This window comes from Crinia signifera, chromosome 3 (genome assembly GCF_055691185.1).
Source record: "Crinia signifera chromosome 3, ASM5569118v1, whole genome shotgun sequence".
NCBI lineage: Eukaryota > Metazoa > Chordata > Amphibia > Anura > Myobatrachidae > Crinia > Crinia signifera.
Genome location: NC_139219.1, coordinates 106,845,701 through 106,862,445, shown reverse-complemented (window position 1 = coordinate 106,862,445; position 16,745 = coordinate 106,845,701). Strand labels below are relative to the sequence as shown.

The 16,745-nt window shown below is 44.7% G+C and overlaps 1 protein-coding gene across 4 annotated transcripts in view; it reads right to left on the bottom strand.

Annotated features, from left to right (window-relative positions):
* TRIM67 (tripartite motif containing 67) overlaps positions 1–16,745 on the bottom strand; it is a 77,220-nt gene that overhangs the window by 21,724 nt on the left and 38,751 nt on the right. For all 4 annotated transcript variants that reach the window (XM_083176354.1, XM_083176356.1, XM_083176355.1 and 1 more), the window contains exons 3-4: positions 15,387–15,509; positions 8,240–8,350 (exon numbers count right to left, since the gene is read on the bottom strand). In XM_083176354.1, the coding sequence (XP_083032480.1) occupies positions 8,240–8,350; positions 15,387–15,509 (234 nt within the window). The remainder of the gene's footprint in view (positions 1–8,239; positions 8,351–15,386; positions 15,510–16,745) is intronic.

The following is a 16,745-nucleotide window of genomic DNA, read 5'->3' as shown; positions in this document are numbered from 1 at the left end:
TTTCCTCACTAGTCTCCCATGCTCCCATCTTGCTCCTCTCCAATCTTTTCTCATCATCACAGCTGGACTTATCTGCCTCTCCCGCCACTCCATATCTGCCACTCCCCTTTGGAAAAATCTGCACTGGCTCCCATTCTCTACAAAATCCTCTTCAAACCTTCACAAACAAGGCCCTCTCTGACTCCACTGCTCCCAACATCTCCAACCTCATCTGCATGCATATTCCTTTCCTCCGGGACAATAGTTTTATCTCTACTCTGGTCACTGCGTCCTATGGGCAAGACCAAGATTTTGCCCACGCTGCCCAACTTCCCTTGCACTATTAGACTCTGCCCAAATTTGCAAAGCTTCAAACAGGTGCTGAAATCCCTCCAGTTCATCACAGTTGCTTTCCCAACCCCCTGTCACATGCCTTGTTTATCTCTGCCTTGCTTATTTCTGTCCACTTTCCTCTTGCTCGCACCTCATGTCACATGTCTGTCTCCCCCACCCCCTAGATTGTAAGCTACTTGGAAGGGGGATCTCTTCCCTCCTGTTGTCACAGTCCATTTTCTTGCCCTTCAATTATAGGTCTCTCTTACAGTACTCAGCAACCATCTATACTGTACCTGCATTTCTTCTTGTTTGTAACCCTTCATCTATTCCTTATCTAAACCCTTCATCGATTCTTAAACTAAACATGTCTAAAACTGAGCTGATCATCTTCCCACCCTCCCACATTACCTCACCTTCCACAATATCACTTTCTATTGATGGAACAACGATCTCCTCTAGCCACGAAGTACGCTGCCTTGGCGTTACTTTTGCTTCCACTCTCTCATTTAAACCACACATTCAGCATCTCTCACAGTCCTTTCCTTTCTATCTCAAAAATATTTCCAGGATCAGACTCTATCTCACCCAGGATGCTACAAAAACCCTCATCCACTCGCTAGTTATATCCAGATTGTAAACTACTACTTTCTGGCCTCCCTGTAAAACACCTCTCTCCAATCTATCCTCAATGCTGCAGCCCGTCTCATCTTCCTCTCCAAACATACTATGTCCACCTCCCCTCTCTTACAAGCCCTGCACTGGCTCCCCTTTCCCTTCAGAATACAATTCAAGCTCCTTACGCTCACTTACAAAGCCATGACCATTCTTCTCCCACCTACATATCTGACCTTGTCTCTCTTTACACTCCCACCCGCCCTCTCCACTCCACAAATGCACATTGCCTCTCCTGCAAACTGGTTACTTCCTCCCATTCCCGCCTCCAGGACTTTGGCCGTTGTGCACCGTATCTCTGGAATTCTCTACCCCTCTCTATTAGACTTGCCACCTCCCTACAAAACTTTAATTGGGCACTCAAGACCCACTTCTTCATTAAATCCAACCATCTCTCATCCTAACCCTATTTTTATGTTTGCTTCTATCCCTGCTGTGTCACCCCAGTTTGTCTGCTCCGTACCTTTAGAATGTAAGCTCTAACGAGCAGGGCCCTCTCTCCTCATGTGCTTTTCTTAGAATATATCTCTGCCACTGTTATAATTACATCAGTGTCCGCTGCTGCAACTGTCTTTTCATTTACTATGTACTTGTCCTAATTTGCATTTGTACTGTAAATCACAATCTTTCTTGTTTTGTTCTTTGTATTGTCAGGCGCTGCAGAACCCTTGTGGTGCCATATAAATAAACGATAATAATAATAATAATAATTCCAATGGCTGCATGCCCCTATAGTCCACCAATTATTCCTCTGCTTCCTTACATCTCAGCTAAAGTTTGTGGTGCTCATTGTTACTTGTGCTCTGTTTTACTTTTTATTGTTGCAATGTATGCTACATACACGGCAATGCAAATCACTTGTGGCTCCTTGTAAATGAAATAAATAATAATAATATTAATTAGCTTGTCTTTGGAACAATGAAGCATAGACCGGCAGAGGATAAAAGGTCTATATCTATTTACCTCCTTAGGATGGTACAGGTTTACCATGTACCCCCTACTAGGAATCAGTCTATTCTAACTTTCACAGGTAATTTGTAGTACAAGTAGCGAGCATGCAGTTTGTCAGTGTACAAAATAAATATAATTACTGAATACATTGACGTAACTACCGAGGTTGCAGCTGCTCCGGGGCCCGAGCTGTCTGTACAGAAGGGCCCTCAACTTCTCTGCACCAAGTTACACTGCATTGTATAACAATTTGAATATGCAGAGAAGTGCGCTGGAACCGCCGTAGTGGCATATCCACCCTCCCACTCACCTTAGATTGGAGGCATCATGCAGACATTCATTTTAGTTAAAGCAATATAACATCAAACATAGCAATAAGGCAGGGGTGGGGAACCTTTTTTGTGCCAAGGGCCGTTTGTATGGGGAAAAAAATTATTTGGGGGCCATAAGTAAAAATTTCCCTTACAAATTGTCCTGCTGCAGCCGTCCCACGCTCCGGCGGCTGCTGTTGAATAGGACTGACAGTCTCCGGCTGCTGTTGATTAAGAGGAATCTCGCGAAAACTACCGACCTCACGCCAGAATTCCCCTGTACTTGACTCCCGGCAAAGCCGTCGGGCGGGTGGGAGGGCCACTCAGACCGGCTACGGGGGCCGCATCTGGCCCCCGGGCCTGAGGTTCCCCACCCCTGCAATAAGGTATCATATTTAAAGCGATAATGCAGACATGGTTCAAATGCTTTATTTAACATTACTACCATGTTGGCACTTATATTTTGTACACTGTTGGTTGATCCTTTTATGTTTAAAAGTCTATTGCAGAGACTAATAACTTAGGGATTCAGATACTCAAAACACACTTTCCTGGGAGATAATGCAGATCATGCTTCGCCTGTAACCCAGGCGAAGCAGGAAGTGTCTACAGTGATTGTTTCTAAACACAGCCCCGCCAAGTGGAGTGCTGCAGTGCCAGCAGTGATGCACGCTGACTCCTTCTGGATGCACTGTGTGCACTCAATAATCTCTCCAGTCCTGTTAAGTTATTGTAGCAGCATTTCATTTTTTAAACAAATTTCATTGACACTCACTTGTGCTTCTACATTGAGGAGAAGCAGATATCAGCAGCTAGAGGTGATGATGAAGAAGCTGACGGTAAAGCTGGGTACACACTTTTTTTGGCCTGGTACGTGGTTTCTGGATGAGTCAGAAAACAACCTGTTCACGTAGATGGGCGCCGCAAATCTAGTCACCAGAGACACGTATAGTCCATGTCGGGGCATTCGCTCAATGATCGGCAGAACGGGCCGGGCAGAGGGCGGACGCAGGGGCCCGGCCAGCAATTTATGGAAGTGCCCACAAAAACGCTGGGCATATCCCGGCGTATGCAGGCGTACTCATGCATCCTCGGGGCAAGCAGCTGATGTCACATGACAGGGAACTCTTACGCCTTATCAGCTTGTTTGGCGCTGAGGAGACAAGTATAGGGATTAGTGCGGCAGCTTTTTAAAGTGCAGCGTCTGGGCCACTGTCAAGCAGCACGGATTTAAAGGGCTCTGTTAGAGTATATAGAATGTCCTGAGCCAGTCAACTCTGTTTGAACTGAGTAGACAGGACAGGTATGGGCAGCAAAGCTGCAGGTTATACAGTGCAGTGTCCCAACCAGTGTCAGCTGTGCATCTATACTAGTTAAAAAAACTGGGGCCTGTCACTTTTGTTAGCACTGCAGTGACAGGCATGGTCACCAGTGCTACAGGATATACATTGCAGTGTGCTTTACCGTGTCAACAGCGCTAGAGTGAAGGGGGATGTGCTCAATAGGTTGACAGTCAACAGGTCGACACATAAAAAGGTCAACATGGTCAAAAGGTCAACACAAGCAATATATCGACATGGATAAGGTCAACATTAAAAAGGTCGACGGGAGTTTAACGTTTCCTTTTATATTTTTTCATCCTACTGTAACGATCCAGGTGGACATAAAGGAAGAATATAATAGTGTGCTGAGCGTAGCGAGGCACCATGCCCTAAGCATGGCGAGCAAAGCAATCCATGCGAGGGGACGCGGTACACTTATACAGTATAAATGTCGACTTATGTCAACATAGACACCAAAAAAACATGATAATTATGTTAACCTTTTCCACCTCGACCTATTGCTTGTGTCAACCTTTTGACCATGTCGGCCTAATGCATGTCGACAGTTTAACTGTCTACCTGTAATAATTGACCTGTTGACTATCGACCTAATTACTGTCGACTCTATGACCCATACTGCGCTACACTATTATGGAACTTCTCAGCCTGTCAGCCATTTTTGTGCTTATGTGACAGGTTTGGGGTCCGGAGCTGCAGGATTATACAGTGCAGCATGGGGGGCAATGTCAGCAGGGATAATGGACATGCTCACAGGCTCAGCACTTCCATGTTAGTGTATCTGTTAAGCTCAACACAAGTGCAGCTGACATTCCCCTGTACGCTGCACACTCCGCCAGCTCCTGTCTCCGTGGCTTTGTGAGGGATGAGGCTGAGAAAGGACAGAGCACCTAATTTTAATGTATAGATCCACTTCTGTTTTTTTACTAGGATGTGACGTTAGGTGAGGGCGAAAGTTGTTAGATGCATGATGGGAAAAGTAAAAATACAGAAGTGGTTCTAGCCGCAACCTACTATTAACGGAGCAGCACTGTCAAGGTTTTCACTACCTCCTGCTGACAGCCCACAACTGCCTCCCCAGAACCGTCTCCTTTTGGATGCCCACAGCCTCCTTCCCACGGCTGCGTAAAGCTGGGCACATGCGACCGCCACTCCACAGCTGTCTCCCGCTGACTGCCCACCAGAGTCTCCCGCTGCCACCAGTGAGGTGACAGCTAAGGAGTGGCTGGGCAGAGCGGATAGAGAAGAAATGATCATTTGTGATTTTATTGTGTGTTTTTTATATATTTTCATATTATATATTATAATGAATTGTAATACCCAATTGGTCAAATACAATTTTTATTAGCGCTCCACCACCCCTTTCTTATCACCATAGCATAACCTTTTATAAAATCACCTCCACTCCCTGTTGATGCTCCAAAAAAAAAAAAAGTACCTAAACATTTGAATCCCGGTCATGAATATTTGGCGCGATTGCCGTGATTTTGAAAGGGTGGAATAAATGCCCAAATGTAAACATTTGAATTCCCCCCAAGGAGTCAAAAGAGCTATCCTATAACCATGTCTGTATAAGTGCAAGCTGTGCAACATAATACTAAAAACGGAATTGCATAAGTGCTTTAACACCGCATACTCTGGACCAAGTAAGAACATCCAATCATATCAGGGTTTATGACTTTAAGGCTGCCAGCTCCACGAAATAGAGGGTGGGGCCAGCGAATGTGCCCCAAAAGAGGGTGGAGCAGGGACTAAACAAATAAGCATGTGGGGGCATAGCCATTGCGATTGCATCAGATGAGCAAATTCAGCTTCTTTCTTTCTATAAAATAATTCAAGCTAATGCGTGGTGAGCTGCTGTAGGGGACAAACGGAGACAATGCTGGATTTGTGAGGGAAAATTAGTGTGTGTGTGTGTTTATACTGTAATAAAGTTTTACTGTTCTCTGTGTCTGTGGTTTTTTTTAACTTTCTTTTTACAGGTGGACTACAAGTCCAAGGTGGCCCCTATAACTCCCTGCATGCTTAGACTTGTGATTCGCCAAGTACCAGAATGCAAGGGGGGGGCTGCTAGGACTTCACCTATAAAATGCAATTTTGTTTTTTTCCACCGCCCACGAATGCCAGGGACAGCCCCGGGCTTCAGCCCTGGATGGGTGAAGCCTGGGGGCGAGGCCCTTTACTGGGGGGGTCTCCCCTCCCCCAGGTACCCCATCCAGGGCTGACCAGCCACGGTGAGCATGATAGGGCCAGGGAACCTTATGTAAAAAGTGTCCCCCGGCTGTGGCATGACACCGCAGGGGACCCCCGGTTATTTTGTCCCCCATATTTTTGGAACCAGGACTGGTCCCAGAGTTCGGGCTGGTTTCAGAAATATGGGGGACCATACGCTTTTTGTCCCCCGTATTTTTGGAACCAGGTCCAGCTCAATGGGCCCAGGGCTACTTATGCTCAGGAGGCACCCCATACTGTTTTTTTGTCCACAAATTTGCTAATTTATATGACTAAAATTCGCACATTTTCATGACTAAAAATTGCAGCATATTGCAGTTTTTGCAGCAAATTCACGTCTATGTCTATGTTAAATAGACATTTGTAGTATATGGGTACTTCTGTACGTGCGTCTCATTTCGCTATTTAATACACATAGGTGCTATGGTGATACAGCAAGCATACATTCACCATACTGCCTGTAGCAGGCCAGATTTGAGCAAGCAACGGGTTAACAAAAGGCTAACAAGCATGAACCACATCTATGGAGCGAGCAATGGCATACTGTAGGTTTTACATGTCTAAGGGGAATGATGAAGGTGCGTCCCATTACACTAGTTAAAACACACAGGAGCTGCTGACAAAGGCACAGACCAGTGGCGTAACTATAGAGGGTGCAGGGAATGCAACTGCTATGGACCTGGCGGGTTGGGGGGGGGGGAGCAGGCAATCCCCTGCACCCTTTTTATTTATTTTTCTAAATTGCTGTGCTGATATCCAGTGCGGGGGATGCTGTGAGGTGGCTGGCAGGGGACGCTGCAAGTAGGTCAGAGGCTGTGGGCAGGGGACACTGTGGAGGACACAGAGGCGGCAGGCGCCAGTGAGGGTAATGGAGATCCAGGCAGCTTTCAGTGCCGCAAGAAAAAAAAAAGTGCATACAATGAATGGGCAGCCAGTGATTGGCTGAGAACTCTCTCAGCCAGTCAGCAATAGGCTGAGAGAGCACTCCCTGCCCGACTCTCTGTTACTCTCGCCGGCATCTGCCGCCTCTGTGTCCCCCGCCAGCCACCTTGCAGCGTCCACCACCCCTCTCCACCTCACAGCATCCCCTGCCCGGCTGCACATAAGATTTAGCAAATCTTATGTGTAGCTGGTCCGAGCTCCCGACTCCGTTCTGATGCACACGGGACCACGCATCAAGTCAGACCGGGTGTCTAGACCTGCGATTTGGCCAGATTTCACTGCCCAATCGGGACCAAATCGCATAGCCTTTCATCTTTACTAAAATTTTGATTCACAAGTTGGAGCATAGACTATTGCATAGGTCAACAATGTCTTGGGCTTGGACAGGGCAATTGGAATCTCTTCTGCTTTTGGACCATGCCACCACAAAACTACTTATGTTACATTAGTTTATGAGATTGATGATGCTTCTCTGGATGCGGCCTCTATTCTGTCTAGGATGTCCACATTGGTGGTTTCTGGTAGACAATCTCTTTAACTCAGGGATTCATACCAAGCATCAGAACACACGTTAGAAGCAATCCCATTTGTGGGAGAGTATCTCTTCAGTCCAGACTTGGAGAGGATTACATTTTAGGCTACTGCTAGTTCGGACTGAAAAAACTGAAAAAGTCACTTGATTTTTATACTTCTCTTTAGCTGAATAGGACAGAAGTCAATCCAGATTTCAATATTAATCCTTTGAGTGTCAATATCTCAGCTAAATAGCAGCTAAAAATGCACACATCTCTGAGAGATATTGCAAAATATCGGATAAACATGCCACCGCTGCTCACATTTATTATATAAGTTCAAATACAAATATTGTATAAAAAAGATTATATTTCCTATGTAAGGTAAACATTACAGGTCATTATGATGACTAAAAATGTTTGCTTGGTAATTTTCTCACCAATTTTGACAAATTCACTTGGCACGAAAAGGGTTATGGACAATTCAAGGATAGTGGATGAGTGGATAAGATAGTTACCCACTGAACCGGTTTAAAACTAATGACTAAACAGTCCTCTTGACTTTAGTTGCTAGAATCCCATATTCTCTGATTCAGGGATGGGGCAGTTAAAGAGAGGGCTCATGGCTACAAAGGTAAAAGGCATTGTTGTTGCTACACATATATACTGTATAAATAATATGTACATTTTTATATTTTATTTTATATATATATATATATATATATATATATATATATATATATATACATATATACAATATGTGTGTGTGTGTATATATGTATGCAACTTTAATTGAATGAAAATGAACATTTATTTAATCTGGATATTGATATATTGATGCACAGAGGCGCCACATATATAGTAATAGAATATTAACACTAATGTACCTCAAATGTCATGTGAAAAAGTTCCTTAGATATCACTTATCACATTATAATCAGTAAGGCATATATTGTACATGTACCTGTAAGAAGCCAGATGGATCATTTTCTTTGATTACTTCAAGGCAATACTCCATCAGCCCTGTCGACTGGCGTAGTTTTAATGTACAATGATTTATCTGGTCCCAAACAACCTGAAAGTACAGTAAAGCCGCAAATTTCAGATAATCCCCTTTGAAAAGGATTAGGAGATACTGTAGTATTGTTGGGTTTGTACAGCTGCAAGATGAGGTTTTAGAAGTACATCTTATTTAACTGTCACGTGGCTGAGCAATTTGTTTGTTCCTCCTTCTCTTGTACTGCAGACATTTAGTATACATCTAAAGATGTCTTTAGAGTCAAGCTTTCAAAAGTAGTCCCCCTAGAAACGTTAAAAAATTTGCGTTTACATGTAAAAAGATGGGACTCCAGCAAATTTCACTGATATCTCCTCTTTTAAACCCCACCTTGTTACATAGCACTGAAATATAAGAAAAAATAAAGACTACATTGTTTGTTTTTATAAATAAACCTTAACAACTATATAAGAATAATCATGGGCAGAAGTTATAGGATGCTTGCAAAGTCAAACACAGAGGGGGTGATTCTAGTTCACACACAAAGCTTCACAATTCACAGCTTTGGGCAGTATTTATTGCTCCCGATTCACTGTTATTTTCGGCGAATCGGGCTGTTTTTTCACTCCCTATTCAATGGTCACTGTTCGCTGAAAGCCGTGAGTGCCGGCCAGTTCTCCGTTTCATGCTCGCTGCAATTCGCTGGTGTATTTCAATGGTTTTTTTTCACTGTGATTCGCCGAGAGTGTATTCAATGCTAGGATGCAGAACTGATTCAGCAGCGAGCCCCTGCGGCGATGACAGGGAGGGCTGGCAGCGAATGCTCCGGAACCCTGTGAATGCGCAGCAAATCCTAAACAGGATTCGCTGCACATTGCGAGAAATGACATTGAATACCTGCCTTTGAGTGTTCTTTAAATGCCACCCGTCACCTGCGCACCGAGTTCCCCTGCACGCGTGCGAATGGCTTGCATGCAGGGAGGAAAGCATTCAATGGTCGACTACCATCAAATGATTTCTAAGGTGCACGAAAATCTAAGACATTGGTGTCTTAGATTTGCGGCTACCTTGTACAGGAAGAGGGCAGGCAGCTGACATCCGGTGATGTCAGCTGCCTGTCCCCCGGCACCTGCATCATCACCAAATTACCATGCGAACACCCAGCGTTTTCATGGGAACGCCCATGAAACACTGGGCGGCGTACCCATGGGCACAGCCCATCGCCACCACACACGCCCCCTGCCTGCACTGCTAGGTGTGAACAGAATGGCAAACAGTTTGCCACACCTGCAGACACCAAGCGACTGGACATGCTCATGAAGTTTATGCGCATGCACAGTCGCTCAACATCACTCCCCTGAGCAATGAAATGAGAATGACCTCCAGAGTCTGAGTGTGTGAGAATGCAATACTAAAAAAGCCTCCATTACTTACAAAACAGGCCACAGTGGTCATTTCAGAAGGTCCACAAGCCAGTGGTTTTTAAGCTGTGTCAATATTAGAGGACAGTGACTGTGGAAGTCAAAACTGCAGTGGTTAGTGGTTCCAAATTTTAAAACATTGGATTAGTTTAAATAGTTGGCATAGCACTTCACCCAATCTGTTCTAACTGGAGTGACTCTGTAGTTATCTTCGCTCCTGAGATTTACAATGCTGTTGCTGACATGTTTGTATTCCTGGAATGGGATCATTCGTCAGACTGCATTTAGGTCTAAAGTCATTAGGTCGACCCCACTAGGTCGACTGGCAGGAAGGTCGACCTGACTTAAGGTCGACATGGGCCAAGGTCGACATGACTTAAGGTCGAATTTGCATAAAGGTCGACATGAGGAAGGTCGACTGGTCATAAGGTCGACATGGGTTTTTCACTGTTTTTTGATCCGAATGTCGACACAGTCGACATGGACACAGTTGGCAATGAGAATCGGACCCTCGCATCGCTCGCTTCGCTCGCAATGCTTTGGGCACGGTGCCTCGCTGCGCTCGGCACACTATTTTATTCTCCCACCACGCCCTAGTGGATGGTAGGGCATGAAATACCGCCTGTCGGCACATGTCGGCTCAAAAAACAGTGAAAAACCCATGTCGACCTTATGACCAGTCGACCTTCCTCATGTCGACCTTTATGCAAATTTGACCTTAAGTCATGTCGACCTTGGCCCATGTCGACCTTAAGTCAGGTCGACCTTCCTGCCAGTCGACCTAGTGGGGTCGACCTAATGACTGTAGACCTAAATGCAGTCTGACGAATGACCGCATCCCGTATTCCTAATATTGCTCTATTCTTTATCATGACTGTAGATGTGTTGCAACAAAATCAGGATGACACGTGCAGCATGAATGTAATGCAGGACTTTACTCAGCATAAGCCAGACAACAAGTGAAAGTAACAGGAGACAAACAGGAAGTGAGTCGCCTCAGCATGACATCATCTCCCATGATGCACAGCATGCATTTACAATGACCATTTCTATTTTTTATAAGCATGATTTAATTGCTGCCAGCATTGACTCTAGAATGGTTAACACTATTGTATCTGTCTCCATCCCTTAACCCCTTCAGTGGTGTTTTTTTTTTAGTGAGCACTCCCAACAGGGCAGGTCTTTTTGAGAGAGCGCTCTCTAAAATAACCCCACCGCTGTGTGTCCTGGGACTGGGCAGAGCTGCTTTGCAATATATCTGCCACTGCCAGGTCCTGCCCCCTGCAACCGGGAATGCCAGTGTTAGCACTGAAGCGTAGCATGGAAATTTCCAGGATTACCAGTGAAGGGGTTATTCTTGACATGCAAAATTCGATTTGTTTGATAATTATTAAGATGTGTATACCTGGTGCGATTTGGGCTATCAATTTTTGACTATATACTAACGTTAGCAAGTTAGTGCAAATTGCACCATGTTTGCCAGCAACTGATCCCAATGCGAGTCCAGCGGCTTCGGAATTGAATGTAGAAATAGTGTATCTGATTCCACTCTACTTGAAATTTCATCTTTTGTACACTATTGCACAGTACTACACCAGCAATGGACTAACTGTTCCTCAAGATCTACTAACAGTTCATGTTTTCCAAACCACCTAGTTTTAGTGATTACTAACGAGCACATTTTCAAGCATATGCTGCATTCTTTCCTAATTTAAACATTCTACAGATATACAGGGGGCCTGGAAATGACTGAAGACAACCCTGTACTACATCAAATTTGCCATTAATCAAATTTACAGTAGTTCACTCCAATCTTCTCTGGTTTTTTTTTTAAGGGAATTTTTTTTATTGAAATAATGAGAGACAACGGACAAGAGATCCATAAAAGACAAATTACATAACAATACAAAGAACATAAACACCAAAAATAGGTCACGCTCAGTGGCGTAAACAATAGCACCGTAGCCCCCACGGTCACGGGGAGGCACTGTGTAAATGCGGGTGCCGGGGGCTGCGGGGCTATTGTAATCCCCCCATCCCCTGCAGCTTTACCTGTATTCGCTGCGTTGTTCCCAGCTCCCCTCCTGGCTTCATTCTGATGATATGGAGACAGACCATCATAAAGGGCGGGATGCTATATAGCAGAAATGCGGTAAAAACCCCGTTTTCGGGGTTTCTACCGCATTTCTATATGCTATATGGCGCCTCCGCAGTGTCAGCGCTGCGGAGGGAATCGCCAGCTAAAGCTGGCGAATCCCTGCAGAAGCCTATGGGCTTCTTACCGCAGCGCTGTTTGAGGGATCCGTCACGGATCCCTCCCAGCGTGCCCTGCGGCCGGCGCCGGGGTCTGCGCATGCGCAGATGGACTCCCGGGTCACAGACCCGGAAGTCCAGCGCCGGCACCGCATCGCAAGGGACAGCTCTTACCGCAAGAGCTGTCCCTTGCATGAATAACGGCATATGTTATAGCATATGCCGTTATTAAAAATGCGATGTCCGGCGATAATGGGCGCGGATGTTACAACATCCCGCCCAAAATGTCCGCCCCCATATAGTAGACAGTTCTCTGAAACTGTCTGCTATATGGGGGCGGACATATAGCACATACAGACACCATACCTCCCAACTGTCACGATTCCGTCGGGACAGTCCCGATTTTCGGGTCCTGTCCCGACGTCCCACCCGCGGCAGGCATTGTCCCGCTGCGGGGGGGTGGCAGTTGGGAGACCCCCCAATGTAGTAGAATAGACGCTGTGCGCATGCGCACAGCGTCTATTCTCGTATGAAAATGAGGTCGCGGCTAATTAGCATAAGCCGCGCCCTCATTTGCATACGCCACGCCCCCTTTTCGGACGCTCGCGCGGCTTCGCCGCGCGAGTGTCCCTATTTCTTAACTATTTCTTAACATGAAAAGTTGGGAGGTATGAGACTGTATGGGGGCGGACATTTTGTGATGGTCCGTTCTTCATAGCATCAGATTGAAGCCAGAAGGGGAGCCGGGACCACAGGTAAATCTGCGGGGGAAGGGGGGGGGGGTCATGGGCGGCCAGGTTGGGGGACATGGGCAGCCAGGGAGGGGGGGGTGGGGGAATGCTGCTTTATTATAGCCGGGGGGGGGGCTCAAATTACAGTTACGCCACTGGTTAGTATTTAAAAAAGATTACAGTAGAAATATGAATAAGAATTTCAATAAAAAAGGAAAGTAGAGGGCTTTGGGGTGGCTACCCACAATCACAAGAGGAGAGAAAGGTGAGCAGGGGCAGCCTGTCCAAGGCCAGAGTTAAGCTGCAGTGCATACACACTATGGCCCTTATTCAGATCTGATTACAGTACAAATTTGTTTGGAAAATGGGCAAAACCATGTGTACTGCAGGTGGGGCAGATGTAACATGTGCAAAGAGAGTTAAATTTGGGTGGGGTGTGTTGAAACTGAAATCTAAATTGCAGTGTAAAAATAATGCAGCCAGTATTTACTCTGCATAGAAACAAAACGACGACAATTTTTTTTGCAGCGGGGAGCAAAATTTATAGTTATGCCACTGTTTGACCGTGCTGCACCCCTTCAGTGGAACACACTCCCTCGCTCCATTAGACTCTCACCGACCTTGCAAAGTTTCAAGCACGCACTGAAAACTCACCTATCCATCAAAGCATACCCTTCCAAAAACTAGTCCTACATAAACTAGCTGGTTCTCCGACCCCTTGCCTGTTTACATCCTGCTATCTAGCCACCACCCACTTGTTTGCACCTCCTGTAATCTGTCTGTCTCCCCTTCCTACTAGATTGTTAGCTCCTCCAAGCAGGGCCCTCTTCCCTCCTGTTGTCTAAGCCATCTTCTCTTCACATTTCACTCACAGCTCTCCTATACTCAAACACTCAGTGACCATCTTCATCTGCCTACTCATCTCCATCATTGGCCACAAGCATCTAGTTGTATGTTAATTCAGTTCTCACTACTTATATTTAAGCTGTAATGTGTATTGAACTGTGGCGCTCTTTATTTGTACTCTATTTTTGTTATTTATTCAATGTAATGCCAAGTTTTGTCTCCCTGTACTGTTCCTTTGTACGGCGCTGCAAAACACTTGTGGCGCCTTATAAATAAAATTATAGTAATAATGATAATGGTGAAAAACGTTCAGTGTGATCACATTAATGATGGGCGCTCCTGTGGCTCGTTATCAACGCCCCTTTCTCATCTGTACATGCAGTTCAATTTTGCCTATGTCATTTCTACCTAGGTGCATATCATTCATAGGGCCCGATTCAATGTTGTTCGCTGGGCTGCGAATTTGCAGCACAAGTGATAATTGGAGGACTGCGCATGCGCACGGTCCTCACTGTGCATGTGCGAGCCACTCCGTTTGCTCAAGCTCCGAACGCCTGTGCTCGCATTGACAGTGAATAGCTGTTTTGGGGTGTGCTGCAGGCGTTTTCTGGATGTTCCCCAGAAAACTCAGGCTTTCCCTGGCCAGCAGGAGGCAGGGCCACTGATGTCCTCAGCGGCCTCCTTCTCCCCACAGCTTTTGCAGTACTGAGTGAATCCTGGCTCATTCAGCGCTACAAGCAGGGGGGGGATTATTCAATGGTGAATAATTTTTACCCTGTATGCACGGCTGCGAATGTGGGGGGAGTGCGGTGGCATCCGTACTGGGCTCCAAACACTCACAGACCAGCAAGTAAGTCTGAATGGGGCCCATTATGTATGAATGATAAAGATAAATATTACATAAAACAACATGGTCAGTGGTGAAGCAAACTCTTTGTCTTTATCTTTATCATTTGAAATTGTTCAGTGTGTATGCTCTATATCGTTCATTCTGTAGCTCCGGTGAGTTCAAGGGAAATAATGAAATCATTAGCTCCCTTTATTGCAAAGTGTGTATGGGGCATCTGTGAGGGAAGTTGGTAGTAGGATAACAGTTAAATCAGGCATTCCCAACCACGGTCCTCAAGGCACACCAACAGTGCAGGTTTTAGTGATATCCAGGCTTCAGCACAGATGGTTTAATCAGAATCCCTCAGATAATAATTAAGTCACCTGTGCTCAAGCTTGGATATCTACAAAACCTGCAATGTTGGTGTGCCTTGAGGACCGTGGTTGGGAATGCCTGAGTTAAATGCTGGGGGACACAAGAATGGGAAGTCCGCCATCTCCTATTACTAATAATATCCTTTAGCTACAGTACCATCCCCAGCTATTAAAGTGACTCTTGTAGTCTCTTACCCCAAAATATAATGGAACAACATAAAAATAGCATTTAACAGAGAAATAACAGTAGGTGCACTGTTATACCCCTTTCACACCGCACTTGTTAAACGGTATATTGCCGTTTTTTTCCATTTCAACATGTTTAAGGCTGCAGTGGGAAAGCGCCAGAGTTCTTTTTCACGGTTAAAGATAACCGGTATTTCAAAACGCTTACATGTCCTACACGTTTCAGAGCAGTTTTTTATGCAGTGAGAATGGCTCTGAAACAGTATTTAGTTAAAACAACAGATTACAGGCCTGTCATAGGCTGTCCCCTGCATTCTGCCTTGAAACGTGTTCTGTGGATTAAACGGGTTGACTGATGTGAATGGTTTTTAAAATGGTATTTAAAACGGTAATCTACTGCAATGTGAAGGCTCAGACCTGTTTTAAATACCGTTTAAAAATACCGGTTTTAAAAAGTTTGAATATGGTGCTCACCTTGAATTTATGTTCTCGTTCTTTAGTGACTTTGGTGAGTAACTTCGCTTTCTGACGATTTAATGCATCCACCAAAGCATCACATTGAGCAACCAAGCATGCTTCATACTCCAGTCCATTTTCCTAAAAGCAAGTCAATCATGCGAAAGGTGTTAGCTATACTGAGAGAGAATAGGGAGAGAAACTCTAAAAACTAACAATATATATATATATATATATATATATATATATATATATATATATATATATATATATATTGCTAAAGATTAATATTTAGATTTGTAGTTCTCAATCCTAGAATACTCTTTGCTCATTTTATCTTAATAGTATTTTATTTCTTTTTGCTTAAAATGTCAAAAGGCAATACAGTTAAACATTGATTATATACAGTATTATGTATAATAGTGTGAAGACATTTTTGTTGTACAGTATACGCACTCCCATGTGCACTTTTTCATAGAGAGTTATGGGGCCAAATGTAATAGGGTGTGAGAAACAGAGAGTGAGAGGTTTTGAGTTTTCCCATTTTTTAAAAATGGCAATCATTTACCATGTGCTGTGGAGATGGCCATCAACCATTGATGTTGTGTAATCATCGATGGTTTATGACCGATGTAGAACCCAATGGTTTCCCTCCATCAATGACTCAGTATAACCGAACAAAAAAACTTTTTCACAAAGGAATGCTGAAAACATCGGTACTTATGTAATATCTGGGCTCCCATTTTTCTTATGAGACCGCGTCCGCTCGCCACGCTTCGGGCACGGTGGCTCGCTGCGCTCGCCACACTATATAAAATCAACTCCATGCGTAGTTGGATAGTAGGGGTATGAAAAAATGGGGTGCATTCAACATGGGAGCCCAGATAATACATAAGTACCAAAACATCATTATTGAACTATTAAGTATCTGGGTTATTCACCTGCTCATATTATGATGAAACTTAGCAATATTAATAAGAGAAGAGCATGCACCTATTTTCCATATACTATATGAGAGAATAGCTGTAACTGTAATAACTACAACACTCTAAGACTATGTTGTCCCAGAGTGCCCACCCTGCGGAAACCCCCCCTCTGCCGTATCCCCTAATGCTTGTGTCAAGCTAATGACATGTTGACTTAAGCCAGGCATGTCCAAACTATGGCCCTCCAGCTGTTGTAAAACTACAAGTCCCATCATGCCTTGCCACAGTTTTGCTATTAGAGAATGATAAAACTATGGTAAGGCATGCTGGGATGTGTAGTTTCACCTTCCCATGTGTCAACCTTGCCTCATGTCAGCCTTCAGTCATCGACCCAATGCATTTTTTTTAAGACACCTGTAATTTTATATGCATTTTGCTAAGGAAAATAACT